This window comes from Euleptes europaea, chromosome 5, assembly GCF_029931775.1.
Source record: "Euleptes europaea isolate rEulEur1 chromosome 5, rEulEur1.hap1, whole genome shotgun sequence".
NCBI lineage: Eukaryota > Metazoa > Chordata > Lepidosauria > Squamata > Sphaerodactylidae > Euleptes > Euleptes europaea.
The window spans coordinates 56,215,964-56,236,860 of record NC_079316.1 but is presented as its reverse complement, the minus strand read 5'-3'; the positions used below and the strand labels follow the sequence as shown (position 1 = coordinate 56,236,860).

At 41.4% G+C, this 20,897-nt stretch overlaps 1 protein-coding gene across 1 annotated transcript in view; it reads right to left on the bottom strand.

Moving 5' to 3' along the window:
- Positions 1-20,897, bottom strand: part of SLK (STE20 like kinase) — a 51,827-nt gene that overhangs the window by 25,394 nt on the left and 5,536 nt on the right. Inside the window, exons 2-9 of the mRNA XM_056849580.1 lie at positions 10,532-10,696; positions 9,776-9,824; positions 8,382-8,531; positions 5,508-5,580; positions 5,096-5,290; positions 4,209-4,290; positions 2,213-2,341; positions 89-1,492 (exon numbers count right to left, since the gene is read on the bottom strand). Coding sequence (XP_056705558.1) covers positions 89-1,492; positions 2,213-2,341; positions 4,209-4,290; positions 5,096-5,290; positions 5,508-5,580; positions 8,382-8,531; positions 9,776-9,824; positions 10,532-10,696 — 2,247 coding nt within the window. The remainder of the gene's footprint in view (positions 1-88; positions 1,493-2,212; positions 2,342-4,208; positions 4,291-5,095; positions 5,291-5,507; positions 5,581-8,381; positions 8,532-9,775; positions 9,825-10,531; positions 10,697-20,897) is intronic.

Sequence of the window (20,897 nt, the reverse complement as noted above, 5' to 3'; positions counted from 1 at the left end):
TTGATCATGAATACACACACACACACACACACACACACACGTTTTAAATTATGCATATTTAAAAAAAAACAAGATTACTGACTCTTACTTGTAAAGACATTGAACCACTATCCTTGTTTTTAGTGAGGAAGCTGGAAATTGACAAGTTCAAATCAATGCTGCTGTTGTCAGCTGTGGAACCAGTGCCTGAATCGGCATCGTTTTCTTTAGAGTTTTCAACACTACTCTGAATGCCTAATTTATCTTTCCCTTCATTTTCAACACAACTAATGCTAATATTGGGTACTGGAGAGAACTCGTTCGCATGTGGCTGTTTGATGACTGTATCAGATTTCACATCACTGGAAACCACTGGAAGATCTGTGTCTATCTGAATGATAGCCTTGTGGTTTTCCTCAGCTCTTTCTAATTTACGTTCAGGTTCTTCAGTTTGGTGACCAATGTTGCTTTCCTCAGTTGTGCTTTTCTCCTCAACATGCTGAGTGTCACATTCTACAGACTTCTGCTCCTTGTCTTCCATTCCTGATGAAACTTTGACGTCTGTTTCCTTTACTTCCGTTGCCTTCTCCATACTTCTCTCAACTAGCTGCTGAACAGAATTGACTACTTGGCCTTCATCTTTAACAGGAGTTGGTTCAGAGGAACCTTTTTCCTGAACTTCCTCAGCAATATCCTCTGTTGACTTCTGTACACTTTCAAGCATCTCATCTACATCACTGTTCAAAGATCTCTCAGCACTCTCACTCTCTGGAGCACTGCTGCTATCCGCTTTCACTTGCTCCTGTACTCTCTCATCTGGATCAACTGTATCTTTCACAAGAAACTCATCAGTACCTATAATAACTTCATTTCTATTAACTTCAGATTCTCTCTGGTCACTCTTTTCACATGTGCTATCTTGCAACTCCTTAACTTCTTCAGTTCCTTCTATTTTTATTTCTTTCCCTGCTTCATTTTCTTGAAGGTTTGTATCACCACATTTTTCTTCTCCCTTCTCAGCCTCTTTAGGTATTGCTTCTGTAACATCTGCATCGCTGCTTTCAGGTTCAGGTGATATCTTTTGTGTGCTTTCAGTCATTGATTCATTTGCAAAGTCATTTTCTTTCTTGGGGTCAACATTTGTTTCTGTTACCAGCACATCCATTTCTTTTCCTTTGTTCTGAGATGCAAAATCTTCTATCAACACTGTATTTTGAACTCTATTTTTCTTAGCTTCTGCGTCTTCTCCCAGTAAAATGGATCCATTCTGCAGCTTTTCAGTATTTTCTTGGGTAGAATCAGATATGCTTCCATTGGATTTTTCAATTTCAATTCTGTTGGACTCAACCATCATTTTTTCATCTACAGGTATATCAGTACTGGTCTCTACAGCAGACGCTTGTTCAGTTTTTTCAGAAACAGACTCCAGAAGACAGGTATTCTGCGACAGCTTATCCTCTTCTGAGCTAGCAATACTGAGGTCAGATGAGGCTCGCTTATTTGCAGGTAACTGCTAAAATGTGAATTGAAAAATTGATTAGTTTCTTCAAGTTACAAAGCATCAACGATATTAACTTTTATAACTGTCTGAGCAAAGTTATTATTAAACATTTATGATGCTAAGCTCTAAATACTTTACCAATACCAAATAAACTCATCTTGAGAGTCATTCTTTTTCAAATGGGCCACAGAAGTTAAGTAAATGTTAGAGCATCTTGTAAAAGTTTCATGTCACTACTTCATACGGTCGCATTTCTTGAATATAAAAAGGTAGCTTTCTAATCACAGGAAAAGGTAGCAATGCTTTTTACTTGGCTACTATCATGATTTACCTCACCAATAAAAATAATCCATCAATGTGTTAAAGTGCACATTTCTCAAGTCAAAAGTACTTTGGATCCAACCTAATATTTTGGTTTATTTTCATGTATTATAATCTGAAAGATAGGTGTTACCAGAAGGTTACAGAATATATTTCATATAGTTTAAAGCATATTCTCTAGAGAAACTTAAATCTGGTACTTTTTTTGCCTTTTACTTCTATATCTTAACCAAAATGTGTGCTACCTAACAAAAGGCATTTCAGAAAGTTTCATGAACGCAACTGAAGTTAAGTCCTTAGCTAATTTACAGAGAAGTTTGGTCAATGGAAATCAGTAGAATTTACTGCCTTCGTCTGTGATCTAGATTAAAACATACTTATATACTTTAAAAAGTATATATTTTAAAGTACCAAAGAATTTTCAGATTCCTCCTCTTCATCTTCATCTTTTCCATCCTCAACTTCTTCCGTAACCTCAGCTTTAGCTTCTGCAATCAGCTCTCGGACTGGTTTATTGGAAGTGACCGTAACAAACGGATGCTGGTTAAAAAAAAAGAGAACAAAATCTCAACACAAACATGTATTAAGTTTATTTAAAACCTGTCTAAGCCACCTCTCCCCTGGAGGACCTGTGGCAGTTACAGCTTAATAGAAGCATACAAACAACAACTCTAACACATAAACCAGAATTAAATCAGACTAAGAACCATAAATAAGATGATCTTAAATGTAAATTTAATCAAGTTACATTTAAAGCCATTTTAAACAGCAATATCTCTGCCAACCGTATGATGTTTTAGATGCGCTTTTGTTTTCCCTTACAGTTACAAGTGTAAAGCACAGGCATGGCTAGAGGCAGGAGCATTCAGCACAAGCCAACAGGCTCTTGGTCCTTGGCTCTCAAACTGTGGGCTTTGAATTAATTGACTCGCTGGATCCAAACTGGCCCAAGATGTAGCTTGTTACTTTGTTGGTTTATATTGTACTTTTCAATTGTTTAAGTTGCTTGGAGGCCCCATCAGGGACAAAAGTGGGAGCTATGCTGAAATAAACAGTTCAGCCCAACAACAGTTCTGGAAAGCCAAAGCAGGAGCCCTCCCCGCCCAAACACCAGGAAGGTCATTCCACAGTACTGGTGCTGCCACAGAAAAGACCCTGCTCAAGCAGCTGAACTTCAACCTTGCCTGAAGGATGGTACCAAAGTAAGCCTTGATTGGTAGACTGCAATTGCCACTGGGGAGTATACAGGAAAAGGTGATCTTGGAGATATGAAGGCCCCAGGCTATGAAGACCTTTAAAGGTAAGAACACCTTGAACTGTGCTTGGAAATGAACAAATAGTGCAGTGCTCACAAAATCAGCGCAATGTAAGTATTCTTACTGGCTCCAACTGGCAGGCAAGCCACAGCATTCTGTACCAGCTGAAGTTTCCAAGCAGTCTTCAAGGATAGCCCCATGGAGCACACATTACAATACTATAATCTTGAAATTAAAGGACATTTAGGCTGGAATCTTAAGAACACTTTCCTGGGAGTAAGTGAATAAAATGGTACTTCTGTGTAGAACTGTTTATCCACCCCACCACATTTTCTTCTGTTGGCTCTTCAAAATGGTAGTATTTCTTTATTTAGCAAGTGTATGTGCCACTGCTCAAGCTGGCTCACAACAAAAACAAGTAAAAGGCAGATAGGTGTGCATTAAAGCTTCTCAACATGTCAGCAACAAGGTTTGGGATCCCCAGTGGCACGTGTATGCCCAAGATTTTTTTCCGGTGATTTATTTTCAGCCCCCACCACACCCCGGGCAAGATATTTGAAAACTCACATTCAGAAAGGTGTTTGGAAATAAGGCTGGGGGAAAGCATAGGTTGCCACACCCCTGTGTCCTCTATGAGAACTCCCTCATGCTTAGTTGCCAAGCTGCTTTTTGAACGAAGGTTTATGGCACTCTTTTGGATGAACATATGAAGCTGCCTTGTACTGAATCAGAAAACTGGTCCAACAAGGTCAGTAATGTCTATTCAGACTGGAAGTCTCCAGAGTCTCAGGCAGAGGGGTCTTTCACATCACCTATTATTAGTTCCTTTTAGCTGGAGACACCAGGGATTGAAGCTGGGACCTTTTGCATGCCAAGCAGATTCTCTACCACTGAGCCACAGCCTCTCCCTTGGCTGGATCCTGACTGTATACTTCACATGCAATGAGAAACAGCAAATCTGTACATAACTAGGTACAAGTATTTACATATTGTAGATACATAAATGTTGTAGCAGCTCACCTACTGACTAAGCCATGCCCAATGGTAGTTTAAACATATAACATTTCATTCAGTTGAATTTATTAGTATAATTAATGCATTATGAGTAGCAGCTCAAGAAATGAACATAAAAGACATTTCATTCTTCTTACCTGTAGAAGTTCAGCAGTGCCCCATCTGGCATCTACATTCTTCTCCAAACATTTCTTTAAGAAGTCTTTAAAGTCAGCTGACCTGCATGAAAGAAACTTAAATCTACCACAGCTACACGCAAACTGAATAAAGGCATTTTGTTCCTCTGTCTGGGTTTGTCATAACTGACCTGCCAGCACAAAAACAGGGCAAGAAGAATGAACAAAGGCAATGTTCAGTGGGGCTTCTCAGATTACTTAAAGGGAAAAAATGACAAATATATCTAATTATGTTTCAAAACAAAAAAGTTCTACCTTTTGCCAAGAGTATCTACTGTCCTGTAGGATAGTAATTATATTGTATATCATGGTATGAAGACAGATGCATTTGACTTTGTACTATTTTGTTTCCATAGTTAAAGTCAGAAAACCATGTTCCCAGCTTGTGACAACTAGATCCTTTCTGCAGTGTGCAGAGTTAATTGAAAGCTTAGATGAGTGATCTCACACTGGTGAGCCAGGGTTCATAAAGGCATGTGAAGATACAAGGTGGATACTAATCATTATCACTATTACTGTTCTCTTTATGTTTGGTTGGGCTTCTTTTTAAAGGGAAGAAAGATGGGGAAAAAGAGGTGAGAGAAGGACAGAGTAACTTTAGCTTCAATGTAAGCTGCTACTGCAGCAGATGCATCTTTTTCTCCCCTCTCTTTCTCCCCTCTCTATCACCACACCTGCCAGTTTTCACTTCTACACAAGTGAAAAATATACCTTTAACTATAACAAAGTTTCATATGACTATTTGTCTTCTTCAGGAAAAAAATATGTTCAAACTCTGTTATTTACAGCATATGCTGCTTTGCTAACTGGTCCAACTCAATTAAAAAGTTTAAAAATAGTAAATTAACCATTTTGAAGGTTGTGCCAAAGAAGGAGGTTCCGACTTTGCAATTTTCAGCAGAACACGCATAGGGTTCAGTTCATGGTGAGGAGGTTCTATTTCAGCCATTTCTATTAAGGTGATGCCTAAAGACCAAACATCAGCCTTATAATCATAAGGTCTATCTTTTGATGTCTCACACATTACCACTTCAGGAGCCATCCTAAGGTGAAAAAAAAGAAAAAGAAAACCAAATATTACATAGGATTGTTAAGGTCTGCTCTGCGACATTTGAAACAACTAGGTGCTACACACATTCAGAGAATAAAACTTTTAAGTGTTCTCAGACATATTCAGTTTGCTTATTGTAGTTGATCTTGTAAAAAAAGACACAGTATTAAATAGTTCACTGTGAAACAACTATGAAGTTTCATTCTTACCAATATGGGGTACCAATGAAAGAATCCCGTCTCTGAATTGTCCTTGTATTTTTAGCAGACACTCCAAAATCCGCTTCAGAGAAATCAGAAAAAAATACTAGTTAAGAATAATATGTTAATACCAAGATATTACTTTGACACCATGCCATTTCCCCAAATTAAAAAAAAAATTGTTTTCCATTACCACCTCCTGAGCTACATTACTGGAACAGAGAAACATTTCCCAATATGTTCATTAAAAAAACCCTCGATTCCTCATATGCTTAACAATACAGTCTCAAGACAGACATTTATGATATGTATAACCTCTTTTTAATTGCTTAAGCAGGAACACTCATCCACTCAGAAGTAGCACAAGGATCTTTTAACCTAGGAAGCATACAAATGCAGGATGAGAGCAGTGCAGGCTCATCTCCAACCCTATACTGAGCTCTGGAGGCACTCCAAAGTAGTAAAGACTAGCTGTCTTATGACAACCTCAGAAGATCCTAGTCTGCTGTAGAAAGCCTTCTCCTGGTAGGGGTAAAGGCAGGATAACTAATTCCTACAGTTGTACAGAACTTTGGAGACATTCTGAAGAACCAAGACTCCCTACTGCTTCCAAGTTGTCTCTGCAGCCTAGCAAAATGTCAGAGGGGGACCCTTTCCCTTCACAGTCAATGAAGGGTCAAGGTTAGAAGTGACCACAAATTTTGGCTGACTATCAAGGAAACCCAAGCCTGTAGATCCTATCTTAAGAACAGACTTAAGAGACATGTGCTGCTTTCAGTGAGCTGTACTCTATAAAAGTGTACTTATCATTCTGAAAGGGAGAGGCAAAATATGGGCATAACTCAAACTCTTGAATAGGGGGTTCACAAAAGTGTTTATGCACATCTTGGATTCAGTTTCTTGAGCACACTAGAACACGACAGAATGCTGGGTACTTTTTTATCATCATCACTACATCTGGCTCCTCTTTCAACCACACAAAAACAAGGAAAGATTTCCCATCTTCTTGAGGGACTCCCTCAGGTGTCTAAAAACCTTGACTTTGAAAGCTAACCAAAAAGAAAATAAACCCCAAACAACCTTATCAAATTTTGTTCCAGGAGATACACATGATCAAAGCTGTTGAGAAGTCAACTAAAGCAAGGGTGGAAGGGATCAGCCTGATCAACACTCTTCCTTTATAGTGCTGCAATGGAAGGAGCTGGAGAAATTTTTAAAAAAATGAAAGCTAGGAATCCAGAGAACCTGGTACACATATCAATATAATGCTCTTCAAACTGCTAATTTAAAAAATAAATAAAAAGCCAGCGGCAGGGGAGGAAACAGCTACTGCAACACCCAAGCCCTGCAAAAGTCTAGGAGCATGCCTGCCCACCATTTTCCAGCTATGGGGCAGGCTCTCCTGCCACCTATGCTGACAGCAGGGAGAAGCCTCCAGCCTGGACAATGCCAGCATGCCAAGCCCAGGGGTGGCTTCTTCGCTTTGCATCCCTCCTTCACTTCTCCTGTTGTGTCTGGGTGGGGGGCAGGGGGAGAATGACAGAAATTTTCAGGAAATCAACTGGGTCACCTCTAATAAATGACTGTAAAACCGTTTAGGAAGTCAATGTTTGATTGCCTTAACTACTGAAATCTTACTCTTGGATATTCTGCCTAATACTGTGGGACGAAATTAAAGGAAGCAGTATAGTCTCTTTTGAAGTTTAAACATATCTTCTTTCAAACCGAGAAACCCCATATATCCATTCTTCACAATCCACAAATTGGCATAGATTTTTCTTACAGTAGCATTAACACAATAATCAGAAGCAGCCCTAGTTCTTCAGACTTTGTAACAGCAGCAACTCAAAAAAAGCAAGGCAAAGACAGATCCTGTTCTGAAGTTCTAAGCACAAACACAAAAAAATGCAAGCGACTTTCATCCCTTTATTCTGAAGATGAAAAGAGAAGTCTTAAGTATAAGAATCTTAGGAGCCTGCTTTGGTCCAAAGAGACACACAGCAAGCAAAGGCACATGATCAGATCCAATAGATATTAATTTTAAAGCGTCTGTGCTACCTCTCCAGAGAACCTGCTCAACATTCGGAATGCTGAAACTCAGGCTTGTCTTATTCCTTAAAATGAAGGAACTGCACCTATGTACAGTGCATAACCTGCCTACTAAATACACTACCAAGTAAATAATACCGGCAATGTAAGCAGATTAAACCAACACAAATAGATCTAATATAGATCTCATGCCATGACAGTCACAGTATCATTCATCTCCAAGATAAGGACAGCCCACTCATACGCTCTCTCTCTCTGTAGAGTGGGTGCTGCTTCTCAGTGGTTAAACCAACATATGATGGGCAGATATCATGGTGATTCATATGAAAATTAACCATACCACCAATCAGTCCCATGAAATTTCTTGAACAAGGCATTTTTGGACTTGACTGGATTCAGTACTCGTGCCACACCATTAGGACTAAATTGAGTGCCAAATTTTAGGAGATTAAAACCAGTGGCTGCTGGCAATCTTCCCCAAGTAGTTGTTTGGTTTAGAATAGTGAACTAGATCCTTTCTTTATCCAGTCCATTATAGCTACTTAAAGGTTTCATCTATGTATGCACCAAAAGCTTTATCACTTGCCAGTTTTCAGCACACATTTAAACAATCACAAATATTGACACAGGACCTTCCCTGTTTTCTTTGGAGTCTAACACAAGTTTGCTCATTACTTAAGTTACTTATTTTCCAGGTTAACAAAACTTACCTATGTCAGTTAGGCAGCATGATATGCAAGTACTGCCAAGAAATACTATAAACCAGGAGGTGTCTTTTTACACTGGTACAATTCAAGACAGAGATAGAGGATGAGTACCTCGTACAATACTCACCTAATTTTATGTCTCCATCTAATGTGAAAAGAATATTGCCAGCTTTTAGATCACGGTGAATTATCTTATTTTCATGTAGATAATGCAGTGCTTCAAGCGTCTGCCTGCAAACTACCCTGATCTGTGGTTCTGTTAATGGCCTCTCAAGTTCTACAAGAAAAACACATTAACTCAGACATCTTTGCAACAAGTCTTGACTCATACTTTTAAAATAAACAGTTCAGCAAACAAAGGTTAAACACACAGATCTTAATAGATACACTAAAATTCACACGATGGCTCGTTTTATTATACTTTTGGAACCAAGAAAAGAGATATAACGTATGAGCCAGTACTGTTGCTATTTAAGACAATCCCACCAGCAATAGTACTGGTTCATTAGACATTAACAGTAGACACAAGAAAAGCTATTGTTGTCATCGCCCCCCAAAATGAAGCTGGACTTCTGGGAGAAGTACAGTTTTATGGTACATTACTACTGTAGCACACCCTGTGGGAATGGCTAATATATAAGTTTGGTATCCTGTTAAACACAAATCCTTATTTGACATGGTTAAACAAACTGGAATCCAGACAAGTTGGAAGGGTGCTATTGATAGTCACAATTCTCTTCAGGGAATGGAGATTTCTAATACAATAATCATCATCCCACCAGGGCAGATTTAGAACCTCTGTGAGCTCCCTAACAAGTAGCTGCTATGGCTAGAAGCACCTTTGGTCATCTACATTTGTTGTGCATCCCATTTAAACACATGGGGTATTGTTTTGCTAATCCACACATTTTAGCTTCTAGAATTAAGTAATGCAATGTGCTTCATATGTAGATAATATGAAGATAACTCAGAAGTTACAGCTGATACAGAATGCGACAGCTTGCCTTCTGATGAGTATCGTCTTACCTTCCAGTATTTGGCTAGTTCTGAATTAAGTCCACAGGTAGCTAGAACATTGATTTTTAAAGCCCTTCTTTGCCTGAGATCAACAAATCCAGGAGAAAGTTTCCCTTTTTCAGAAAAACCTTTCTACTTCTGGTCAGATCGCTGGGACTCTCCTCAAATTACATCCACCATCCTCTATGAGGAGCAAGGCCTTTAATACAATTGTCTGAGTATACCAGAATAATCTCTCTTACTGAGATCACAAATTTCCTTATAACCTGAGGGGTTCTAAAATCTATTTTGGAAGGTTTTGGGCTGGCCATCAGAAAAGGATGTTCAGACTAGCTGATGGCTGCAGAGGTTATGAACGTTTTTGCTTTAAGAGTTTTATATTTAATTATCCTTTTCTAAAGGTTTATTGTTTGTATTTCTGAGAATGGAAAAACAGAATGTAAGCATGTTAAATAAATCTGTAATACACAGCATAAATTTATTGTAGAAAAACATTTCACTTGCCCAACATTACAGCATCCACAGCACCACCAGCACAGAATTCAATCAGGATCTGAATAATAAAAAAAAACAACAGTTGTTTAAAAAATGGAAGTACTGAAATTAAGTGTGGGTTCACTAGCAGGGCACATAAACTAAATCAAAAAATTATGCTATCCATATGGGCAAAGGTTCCTGATTGTTGTCTAATCAATTACTTTCTTCATTTTTTTGTTACTGTGACAGATGATATTAGCTCTGACTGATTTCTACTATGGAAATGAAGAAATTTATGACTGATATTTTGCTATCCATAACCTCAGAGTACACAAAAACCACTGCAACTCTTGCTTCCCCCTACAAAGAACCTCTCTAGGGAGACCTTAGGCTTGAACACCACTAATTAATGCTTATGTGTAGAATATTCTCATCTTGAACTGGTCTAAATTTCTTTCAGAACTATTGAGGAAGTTTTAACCCCACATGAAGCAAGAAGCGGACTCCTTCCAGTCCTCCTCTAAGTCCTATATGTATAACAAAGGATCCTGAGGAAGGTCTGTATCTTTACTCAGACTGGCAGAAAGCAACCCTTCCCTGAGTTTGAGGGAAGAAAGTTGCTCATCCAAATCAGCAAATCTCTAAAAATACATTTTTCTTCAACAGCAGGCTATTGATTCCCCTCAACTTAGTGAAGTCTCACCAGTCCAATTTGGATCTCTTCATTCCAGTCTGACAATATTTCCCTAAACCACACAGCTCAGAACAATAGCAGATACCTACCCAAAGATTATTTTCATAATAAAAAGCATCTAAAAGTTTTACGATATTGGGATGATCACATGATGCTAGGATATCAATTTCAACCATGTAGTCTTCTAGTTCTTCTTCTGATTTAGTATCAATCACCTTTGCAGCAGCCAGGATATTGGTTTCTTTGTTCTGAGCCTGTAAAAGATCAAACAAGTGGTAAAATTGTTGTTTCAGTCAACTATAGTCCAAATGTTTTTACATTATTGTGTTTGCCCATATTTAGGAAACCTGAAAGTATGCACTATCTAGCAAGAGCCTGCTGGCATTCACAATGAATCACAAAGACAAACAGAAGGGAGCTTGTCCCCTTCTTCCTCACCCCCAATATTGTCCATTCCTCCCTTCCCCTTCATTTCCCCTCTCCTTGAGGATGAAAACACTTTTACATTGGTTCTTTTCTCCTTTGCTAAGCTGACCTTCAATTTGCAAGATCTGAGCAAGGCTGTCAAAGATAGGACATTTTAGAGGACTTTCATTCATAGGGTTGCCATGAGTCAGAAGCGACTTGACGGCACTTAACACACACACACACACAAGCTGACCTTCCAGTATAACAGCTACTATGGGAAGGAGGAGGTGGGAATCATGGGAGTTAGGGAGTATAACACACTGGCCATTTTGTTCAGATTTTTTCTATATGTAGAAACTACTGTATAACAGCAAAGTGTTGACATACACAATATGTATTTAAAATATTTTACATTTATCAGCACTGCTAATACATAATAATCAAAGATATAAAGAAATCAGTAAGAAGAATGAGATTGGAAAAAAAACAAGAATGCCATTAACACACGTGCAGCAATTTATTTAAAAAATTAATTTAAAAATGGATAGAAACGGAGAGGACAAAACAGAAAATGGTAGAGAGATTAACTATGGTGATGGCAAGAATATATAATTGTCAGACTCTGCCTCCTGGGGGGGTCAGAGTCCAGGGTGGGCATGCCCTCCAGAGCACCTTTTTTGTAGCACACTCCATAAGAGCTTCAGAAATGGGAGGAGGGGGGATTCACACCACCCTGAGTCTTCTCTCCCCAGCACTTGGTCCACTCTTGGGGCTACTTGGGTGTGGCCAGGCTGACTCCTCCTCAATCGCGTGAGTAGTAGTTTAATAAAGTGCTATTTGGGAGTGGAGCCACCATGGACTCCTCCAATGCCCTACCCTCAGGAGTGGGAACAAAGGCCGGTCCAGGCTGTTGAGGCAATGGCCTCCCTTGGAGGCTCCCACCCACAGATTTCCTGCTTGACTGAAGCATTAAAAGACCCTTTCATGAACCTATGCTGCCCTCCATAGGGCCACAGCATCATCTCTGGCTGCCCCTTGCCCCATCCCCACATCCCATGTCTGGCTCTGTCGCCTTCCTCCCAGCTTGCGACCCAGTCCCGTCACCACTAGATCCTGCTGCTGTTATGCTGATTGGTGTGGCTCACTCCCAGTTCTCCCAACAGCTGTCTGATCCAACAAGGCCCGTGCTTAGCTCACTTAGCCTGCTCTCTGTTGCCACCTGTCCATGTGCTGGTTGCCACTAGCATTCCTCCAAGCCATTGTCCATTGCCCTCCCAACCCATCTGCATGCTACCGGCTGCCTTCCACCTCTTGCCCTGGAGGTGCAGGAAGTGTGGGAGAGCCAGCAAGAGCCTCCTCGGCCCAGCTGATGTCACAGCCTCCTGGCTCAGTTCCCCAAGGAACAGCAAAGAGGATCAATGTCATCAAGAATAACAAGGAAATGTTATTCTGGAGGGGAGAGATATTGCAGGCATTGTCACAGTAAAGTATGACTGAATTCAGCTTTTCGATTTGTACCTCACTGTAGGCCATGGTTGCTTTCATGACTATTTCTTGCCTGAACTGCTTTCAGTGATGTTTCCATACCAACAACCACAACATCAAGAACAGACTTGCCAATGCAATTATTGTGGTTCTTTTGCTTCCTCTCAAGCACAATTGCCTACCATCCAAAAAGTTATATTTACAACATAGCAATGACTAAACTTTTTCCACTATACTTTCCCCGTCTATATTGAAGCACATTTTTTTCCATCTTTAGTACTTCTGTGGCCTTACATTCATTATTTAGGCCAAGATGAAACATATCCCCTTTTACCTTGCTTTTCACGGAAATCAGCGGGGCAAAAAAGTGTGCATTTGTATGATATGTCATATGGTATGAATATGGGAGGAAGGGCAGCTATAGTACCATTACGTTCAGGAGCAGTCTTAGCCAACAGACAACAGGGGCAGCTGCCCCAGCAACGGGGGACACCAACTGCCCATAGTCCCACCCCTCCAATGGAGCAGGGGGGAAAAGAACATGCTCTCACCATCACTTACACCCACCCCACCTGGGGCTCAGGCACCTGGCTTCCAGCAGCAGCAGTGGCTCCTGCCTATCTGACACAGGGTGAAGGCTACCACTTGCTTGTCCCTGATGGGGAGGCCATTCTTGGACTTTTGCCAAAGGCCCCAGAATCATAAAACCACCCGTGGTGCTCTACCACCATGAATCTTAGTGCAGGAAGAAGTGCCCACCAAGAGAAGTAACTGATATATTCTCCATGTAAGGGGGGAAAAAATCAGAAAATTTATATCAGATAGAGAAGCATGACAGAAACAGTTCTAGAAAGCTATTCTTATGTGTATATATTTTATTTTTATTTGTGTATCTGCCGTTCTCCAAAGTAACTCAGGGCTCAAATTATAACCTCGTGTGGTAAAATCAGCTCAGTCCATGTTATGAATCTTTTGATAGTTATTAAACAGCTAAAATAATTTGCACAAGGTTGTAGTTCTCAGTATTTTAAATGGGCCTCCTTAGAGAAGTACAACCAATTGCTAAGGTGGATGTAATGCTTCCAATTCAGCTTCAAAGGTTTCTAAGAAAAACAATTGTACCAATCTTTCCTGTATAAAAATCAATAGCTATACACGACCTCTTCTACCCAACCCACATAAAACATATAAATCATATTGGAACTTCATTTTATTACTTAGAGAAGCAAAAATACTCAGAACATGAAGCCATGGTTTCCGTCAATAGTAGTTAGCTTGTGAAAACAGAATTCAGCTCATAGGCCCACTCAAATTTGCTTTAACAAATGATGGTTTCATCAGTCAAGCCAGGCATTTCTGTAGTCAGTAGTAATGCAAAACCATGAATGTTCACTACACTAAGTCAGTCCATCAATGAAGGAACCGAAGCCAGGGTATGAAGCTGGTTACTCACCACAGTCTCATGTTATGAATGAACACACTACCCTGGCTTATTTGGGGTTTGTCTCCTGATGACACTCCATGCCCATCCTGCCTTATTGTCTGGCAAAAGAGGCTCAAAACTGAAATACTCTTGCCTTAAGCCAGCTTCAACTCACTGGTTCGGAATGCCCCACCTGAACCACTGGTGAATTGTACATTCCTTCCATGAACAACTAGTGAAAATTAGAAACATTTTACTACCTGTCCCCCAGCAACGTGACTAACATGCATACCCTGTTTACACTTATTCAATGGAGACACTGGACTGTGGGTATAAGATGGCAGGAAAGCAGGACTGATTCTCCATATTCACCCTACACTCCAGGCTTCCAGCTGACTTTTACAAGATAATTAATGCTGTCTGTAAACACTTTTCAGTAGCCCTTGGGGTGCCTGCCTCCACACTTAAAACACAAGTTTTTCCTAATGCTTCATTAAAACAAATTAGGTGTGAACTGTCTAATTATCACATCACCTGCAACAGTACATTTTCAGTTGATGAACACTACAATACAAGTGAGTCATCTGGGTTAACAGAGGCGTTACTTCCAGGATCAGTACAAGAACAGGAAACCAGAGGCCTGACCTGCCACACCACACCATCACAGTTGGTTTTAGTACTCTTGATTTTAGTTAATGACTTCAAGTCCAAAAAGGTAAGCCCAACCTTAGGTTAGCCCTGGACTACTGGTCAAGACCTAGGGCCGTGTTGGCGAACCTATGGCACGGGTGCCACTTCCGGCACGCGTAGCCCTTTCTGCCGGCACTCACGGTTCCTCCAAGCCGCTGGCCTTTCCGGCTCTTCCCCACCCCGGATGGGGGAGGCTGTAGCCCAGGGGTGGGGAACCTCCGACATCATTGGCAGTGGCCCCCGGACTCTCCCACAGAAGCTGCCGCCATTGCTGCCGCTGGAGCGTGCGCGGCCAGCCAGGCGGGTGGGAGAGCGGGGAACAGAAGCCGAGCGCCCACACTCGGCATGGCTGGCGGCTTCTCCGGCGCCCTCTGGGCCTGTGTGGGCGGAGGGGCATGGCTGGTCGGTGGGTGCGAAGGAGGCGCCCTCTGCCCCACCCTGCTCGCCTCTCACAAGCCTGCCGCCGCGCCCCACCGAGTGGCAAATCCAAGGCAAAACCTCCCATGCATAAATGGCCTCTTTCTTTTTCTGTCTCCCTCTGTCCTTTTCTTTCTCTCCCTTGCTCCTTTTCTTTCTCTCCCTTGCTCCATTTCTTTCTCCCTTTCTCTCTCTTTTTCTTTCTTTCTCTCCCTCCCTTCCTTCCCTTTCCCCCTCCCTTCCCTTCTTTCCTTCCTTCCTTCTTTCCCTCCAGCGGCTTCTCCAGCACCCTCTGGGTCTGTGCGGGCGGAGGGGCGTGCAGTCCTATTCTACCTTTGAAGTGCCCACAAGCTATCCTCCAAACACCTTTCCATTTGTCTTGATATGTAGAGAGAAAACACTAAGGAACTAGTTGCCAATCTCCAGGTACTAGCTGGAGATCTGCTATTACAGGTGATCTCCAACCAATAGAGATCAGTTCCCCTGGAAAAAATTGCCACTTTGGCAATTGGACTCTATGGCACTGAAGTCCTTCCCCAAACCCTGCCCTCCTCAGGCGCCACCCCAAAAACCTCCCACTCATGGCGAAGAGGAACTTGGCAACCCTAGCCTCTCCCTCTGGGCCCCCTCTGGGGGTGGTATTCAGGTTAAATTGCCGCATTGGCACTCGGCAATAAATAAGTGGGTTTTTGGTTGCAGTTTGGGCACTCGGTCTCTAAAAGGTTCGCCATCACTGACCTACGGTCTCATTTAATTGTGGCTGAGCAGGCACATCCAGGTGGGGCTCACAAACCTGGACCATAAAGTGTTTAATTGGCTCACTGAGGAGATAGTTAAAAGGACATACAACTGCACCCTGACCCATCAATGGCACCCTGACCCATCAATGGCACAAAAAGATCAATCTCCTGAAAACTGAAACTACCATTATGACTGCAATGGCTGCTCTACCTTCACAGAAGCCATTAGCACAAGAATTGTAGCCTTTGTGCACAGAAAAACCCATGTCTCTGCAGATTAATGTGAATATGGTTGATTACTGGGGAAGCATCTTGGACAGTATTTGGTGCACCCGGGTGAATGAGAAGGAGGAATTCTGGCTGTCACCCAAGCAAGCTGTTGATAATGGACGTGAGGAAGGGGCCATCTGGAGGAAGTGCCTCTGGAACTACCATGGCATAGTTACCTTTTGGAAACCCCAAGTGGCAAACAGCATAGGAAAGCCAGCGTGGTGAAGTAGTTAAGGTGTCGAACTAGGACCCGGAAAACCCAGGTTCAAATTCCCACTTGCGCCATGGAAACTGACCTTGGGCCAGTCACACACTCTCAGCCCCGACCCTGGCTAGTATTTGGATGGAAGACCTCCAAGGACTACCAGGGCTGTAATGCAGAGGCAGGCAATGTCAAACCACCTCTGAATGTCTCTTGCCTAGAAAACCCTATTGCCATAAGTTAGCTGTGACTTGATGGGGGGGGGGGGGAGCAGCAAACAAGTTTGTCTTGGGAACTCTACTCAACCGTAAGCAGGTGATCAGCAGGTAACTATCAGATGAGGCTCATGTCCAGTGATGTGCATTTTCCAGGGAAAAAAACAAAATAAAGCATGTTTGATTTAGCATCTTTATTTTGACTTCTATTTGGTAAAGAAAAATTTAAAAGTACCCCATTAATTTTATATCCCAAGAGCAAAAATACTTAAACTGAAATATATGATTAGGAAAAAATTAAGCCAAGTGTGGTTTAAATATAACATTCAAATAACTTCAAAGCTTTATTGGAAAAATGTTTTATTGGACTAATAATTTTAGCACACCCAAAAACTGTGCATTGAATTATCCATCTGTTTCAAAGGGATTTAATTTTTCTATGGTGGCCACTGTTCAGGGCATCATAGCATCATTGAAAGTTCCATATCAGAGTGAGGCAAATATGCTTTGGAAATATTTCAACAACAATCTACTGCCTCCAAACCCTCACACAAACTTGGATCACCAATACCCAACACACCCATCTTTGTTCTGTCATATTGCTCAGATTCCCTACCCCTCTTTTTATAAACTAAGGGAAGCTCACTAAAAACAGTTTTGTAACTTAAAATTCCTAGCATAAACATGACAAATGACCGGACTCTTCCCCTATGTAACAGGGAAAATATTTCTACATGAATTCTTAAAAATCAGTACCAAGTTTTTTAAGAGCCATTCTAAGTAGACTGAGAATATAGTTGAACAGTTAAGAGTGTTGTTACATTTTTAAATATGTGGAGCTGTTTTATCCTTACAAAACATGGGAGAAGCCTTTACCAGACATACAGCCTAATCAGATATGCCAAAAATGGAAACCAGAGACTTCTACATTTCAAGCAGATACTCTACTGATTAACAGCCCCTCCTTTTCAGGGACCAAAGTGACCAAGAACTTAATTTATTCAGCCCTTTCATTTTGCTAAAGGTTAGCAAATATTCAAGTACAAATATTAAGTCAGAATTGTGTATCTTAAGGATTTATAGGCATGGTGAATATGAAGATTGGGCTGTATTCCATATAGAAAATAGGTGGGTTCTACAAATCACCTTTATGTAATGCTGTTCTGTCTTGCCTAAAAGCAAGTGTGCAGATAATTGTGTAATAATTTATAATCATGCTGTAATATGACCTAGATTAAAGGATTATGAGGTTAAATTGTGATGGCAGATGTGGAAAGCTAAAGACAATGTCAAATGAAACAAAATACTTATTAACAGTTTCTTTGTATTTAAGCAAAGCACAGTATATTCCAGCTCTTATGTTAACAGTTTACAGAAATTTCAAACAATTAACATTAATTTTAACTTTAAAGATTCTTATTTGTGTTAAGGTGACTGAGCTAAAGTCAACCTAGGCTTCTGCAAAGGATTTTAAAAGTTTTATATTGCATCGTCATCATTGCCATGTTCTTCGTCGTTTATCTGCTAGCTCTTTTACTCCTTGAAAAAAAGGGCTTCACACAACAATGCCTGCTACAAAACAAGCTTATCACTGATACAGATTCAAAGCTACATTAGCTTACAGGGACTACACAGTGGCTTACTGGGACCAATAGACATCACTTGCATATCGTATCCAATGAGTGGAGGCAAGAAGACTGGGTGAAAGACAAGTCTAATCCCCAAATTAATTTTGCAGTTTTCTCTATGTGCAAATAGGGCTTTTGTTCTGTATTGATGCAGAATGTCATGAGATACATGTGGAGTCAATCCAGGTCAGTAATTAAATGGTAGGTATCCAAGTTCTTGAACAATGACATTGGTGATACCATGCCAAAAAAATAGCTCTATTCATCAAAGTCCCTTTCCTCATTTAAATCCTCCTCAAAATTAATTTCTTCTGTCATAATTTTTTTGGGTCCACTACAGAAGCAATTTATCCTGTCAGTTAATCAGATCATCTTGAATGCTGACTATTCCTTTTCCAAACTCAGTTCTTGTGATTTATTCTGGCCTGAGGGTTGAAAGAGAGCCCCGTGGCACAGAGTGGTGAGCTGCAGTACTGCAAAGCTCTACTCATGACCTGAGTTCAATCCCAACGGAAGTCAGTTTCAGATAACTGGCTCAAGGTTGACTCAGCCTTCCATCCGTCCAAGGTCGGTAAAATGAGTACCCAGCTTGCTGGGGGTAAGTGTAGACAACTGGGGAAGGCACTGACAAACCTTCCCATAAAACACAGTCTGCCTAGGAAACTTGGTGCTTTCACAGGGGACCATACCTTTTAAGAGCTGAAAAGAGTATATTGGAAGAAAAGGGTTTTTTTTAAAATATATTTTTAATTGCATTAGAGGTCATTTTACATCTCCATACCTTTATAATTACAATTTACACTTTCCTTTTTCCAATACAAATTTCCCCCTTCCCCCCCGCTTGGGCCAATCCATAATATCATATTTTCAGCAATGAGCATAGCCTTTTTAGTTTTACTAAAGTCACTTTGTTGGCTTCTCCTCTTTTCACCCAATTAATGTATGGGTTCCACTTAGTCTTCATATTGGAAGAAAAGTAACCTAACTCAGTTTTTGCTCACATTACATTAATTTGTATCTGAGGCATAATAATATTAAACTGCCAGTACATACTGGTAATCACTGAGGACAAGCAAAAGATATACTTTTGTTACTATTTAGGGGGTAAAGGGAAGATGACTGGGGAAGGCACTGGCAAATCACCTGGTAAAAACAAAAGTCTGCCTAGTAAACGTCGGGATGTGACATCACCCCATGGGTCAGGAATGACCCGGTGCTTGCACAGGGGACCTTTACCTTTTAAGTGTTTAAATCCAACGCTTGCATACCAACACCTAAGTTCATACAATATGCACAACTTATTTGCTTTGAAAGCAACATAGAAATTGTCCACTGAATGGTTTATTCTTTCATTTCCTGAAGAAAGCATGATAATAAAAACATATCAATATACCATATATACTCGCGTATAAGCCGAGTTTTTCAGCCCAAAAAAAGGGCTGAAAAAGCTGAACTCGGCTTATACGCGGGGGGAGGGGAAGGAGGAGGGAGGGGGAGGGGGGAACTTACTGCCGCCGCCTTTTCCTGGCCGGGAGCGGCCTCCAGAGGCCCCCTGCGGCCACAGGGAGGCCGCTCAGCCGCCCTCGCCGCCTTCTCCCGGCCAGGAGCAGCCTCCAGAGGCCCCCTGCAGCCGCAGGGAGGCCGCACCACCGGGCCCGCGCCACTTCCCGCCGCCAGGAGCGGCCTGGGGGGGGGCCTCCTGCAGCTGCAGGAAGGCCGTTCCCGCCGGATTCGCCGCTTCCAGCCGCCGGGAGCCCGGTCAGGTAAGCCTGCGGGGGGGGGGGAGGGGTTATAAGCCAACCCTCGGCTTATACGCAGGTGCCTAATTTTTCCCCATTTTGGGGGAGAAATTAGGCACCTCGGCTTATACGTGGGTCGGCTTATACATGGGTATATACGGTAAGCAATTCATTCTGGAAAGAACAAATGACTGACACTCTGTGACCTGAAGGGAACACTCAGCTCACAAATGTTCAATCATGAAACATGATCACCAACAGCAACACTTTACTTTAATGGACTGCTTGCCATTAATGATAACTCTCTGGGGAATCTTTTCCCTCAAAATCAAAATGTGCATAAAATTTAATACAATGAGATTAGACAATTTGCTTGTCTTAGTTCACGAAATACTCCACGAAGTCATATAAGGTGGTGCTAAATAAGAATGAAGTAGTGAGGGTTCTTAGCTGCAAACAGGTACAAACAAAGTAGTAAAAAATTATTTTTATTCCTCTACAAGCCAGACTTTGTTCACTGTTTAATACAGCACCCAAATTTCATTGTTATGATCAATTAACTTTACAATGTTACCATTTCATCATCATGTTTAAATCAAACATTTTTGTATCACAACATTTTTTCCCTCCATTTCCATGGCTAGTTTTTAGAAAGAGATTCTACATTACTATTTGTGAGGTAAACACTGGAATTGCACTTGGGGTATATTTCAGCCTCTGCCTCCAACCCTCCTGCCTGCTCCTATTGCAGTTCAGTCCTCAGCATTTTTACTAAGCTTCTGTTTATTTACTTCGGTAAATCACACTACATTGCTTTCATTTCAGCATGCATTATCTTCTGGATAAGGAAACAGATAGCAAGCTAAAACAGCAGGATCACAGCACATTGATGGCTTGTTGACAATCTGAAGCAAAGCAGCCTAGTGCTAATACCTTGGAAATGGGGGGAAGGGAAGAAAAAACACTGTTTTTACCTTTTAAGTTGCTTCAAGGATTAAATAGTCTAAAGCAGGTTTCACTGTATGCTGTATGCATATTATTTTACAGCAGGGGTGAGGAACCTTTTCCCTGCCAAGGGCCATTTGCACATTTATAACATCTTTTGGAGGCCATACCAGGTGTAGATCTCCCGGTGGGGGGGGGAAGAGGCTAGGATTGCCAGGTCGCCAGCCACCACCTGGAGGTTGGCAATCCCAGGGGAGGCCACACAGAGAAGGCCTGCAGGGCGCCCCCGCTCC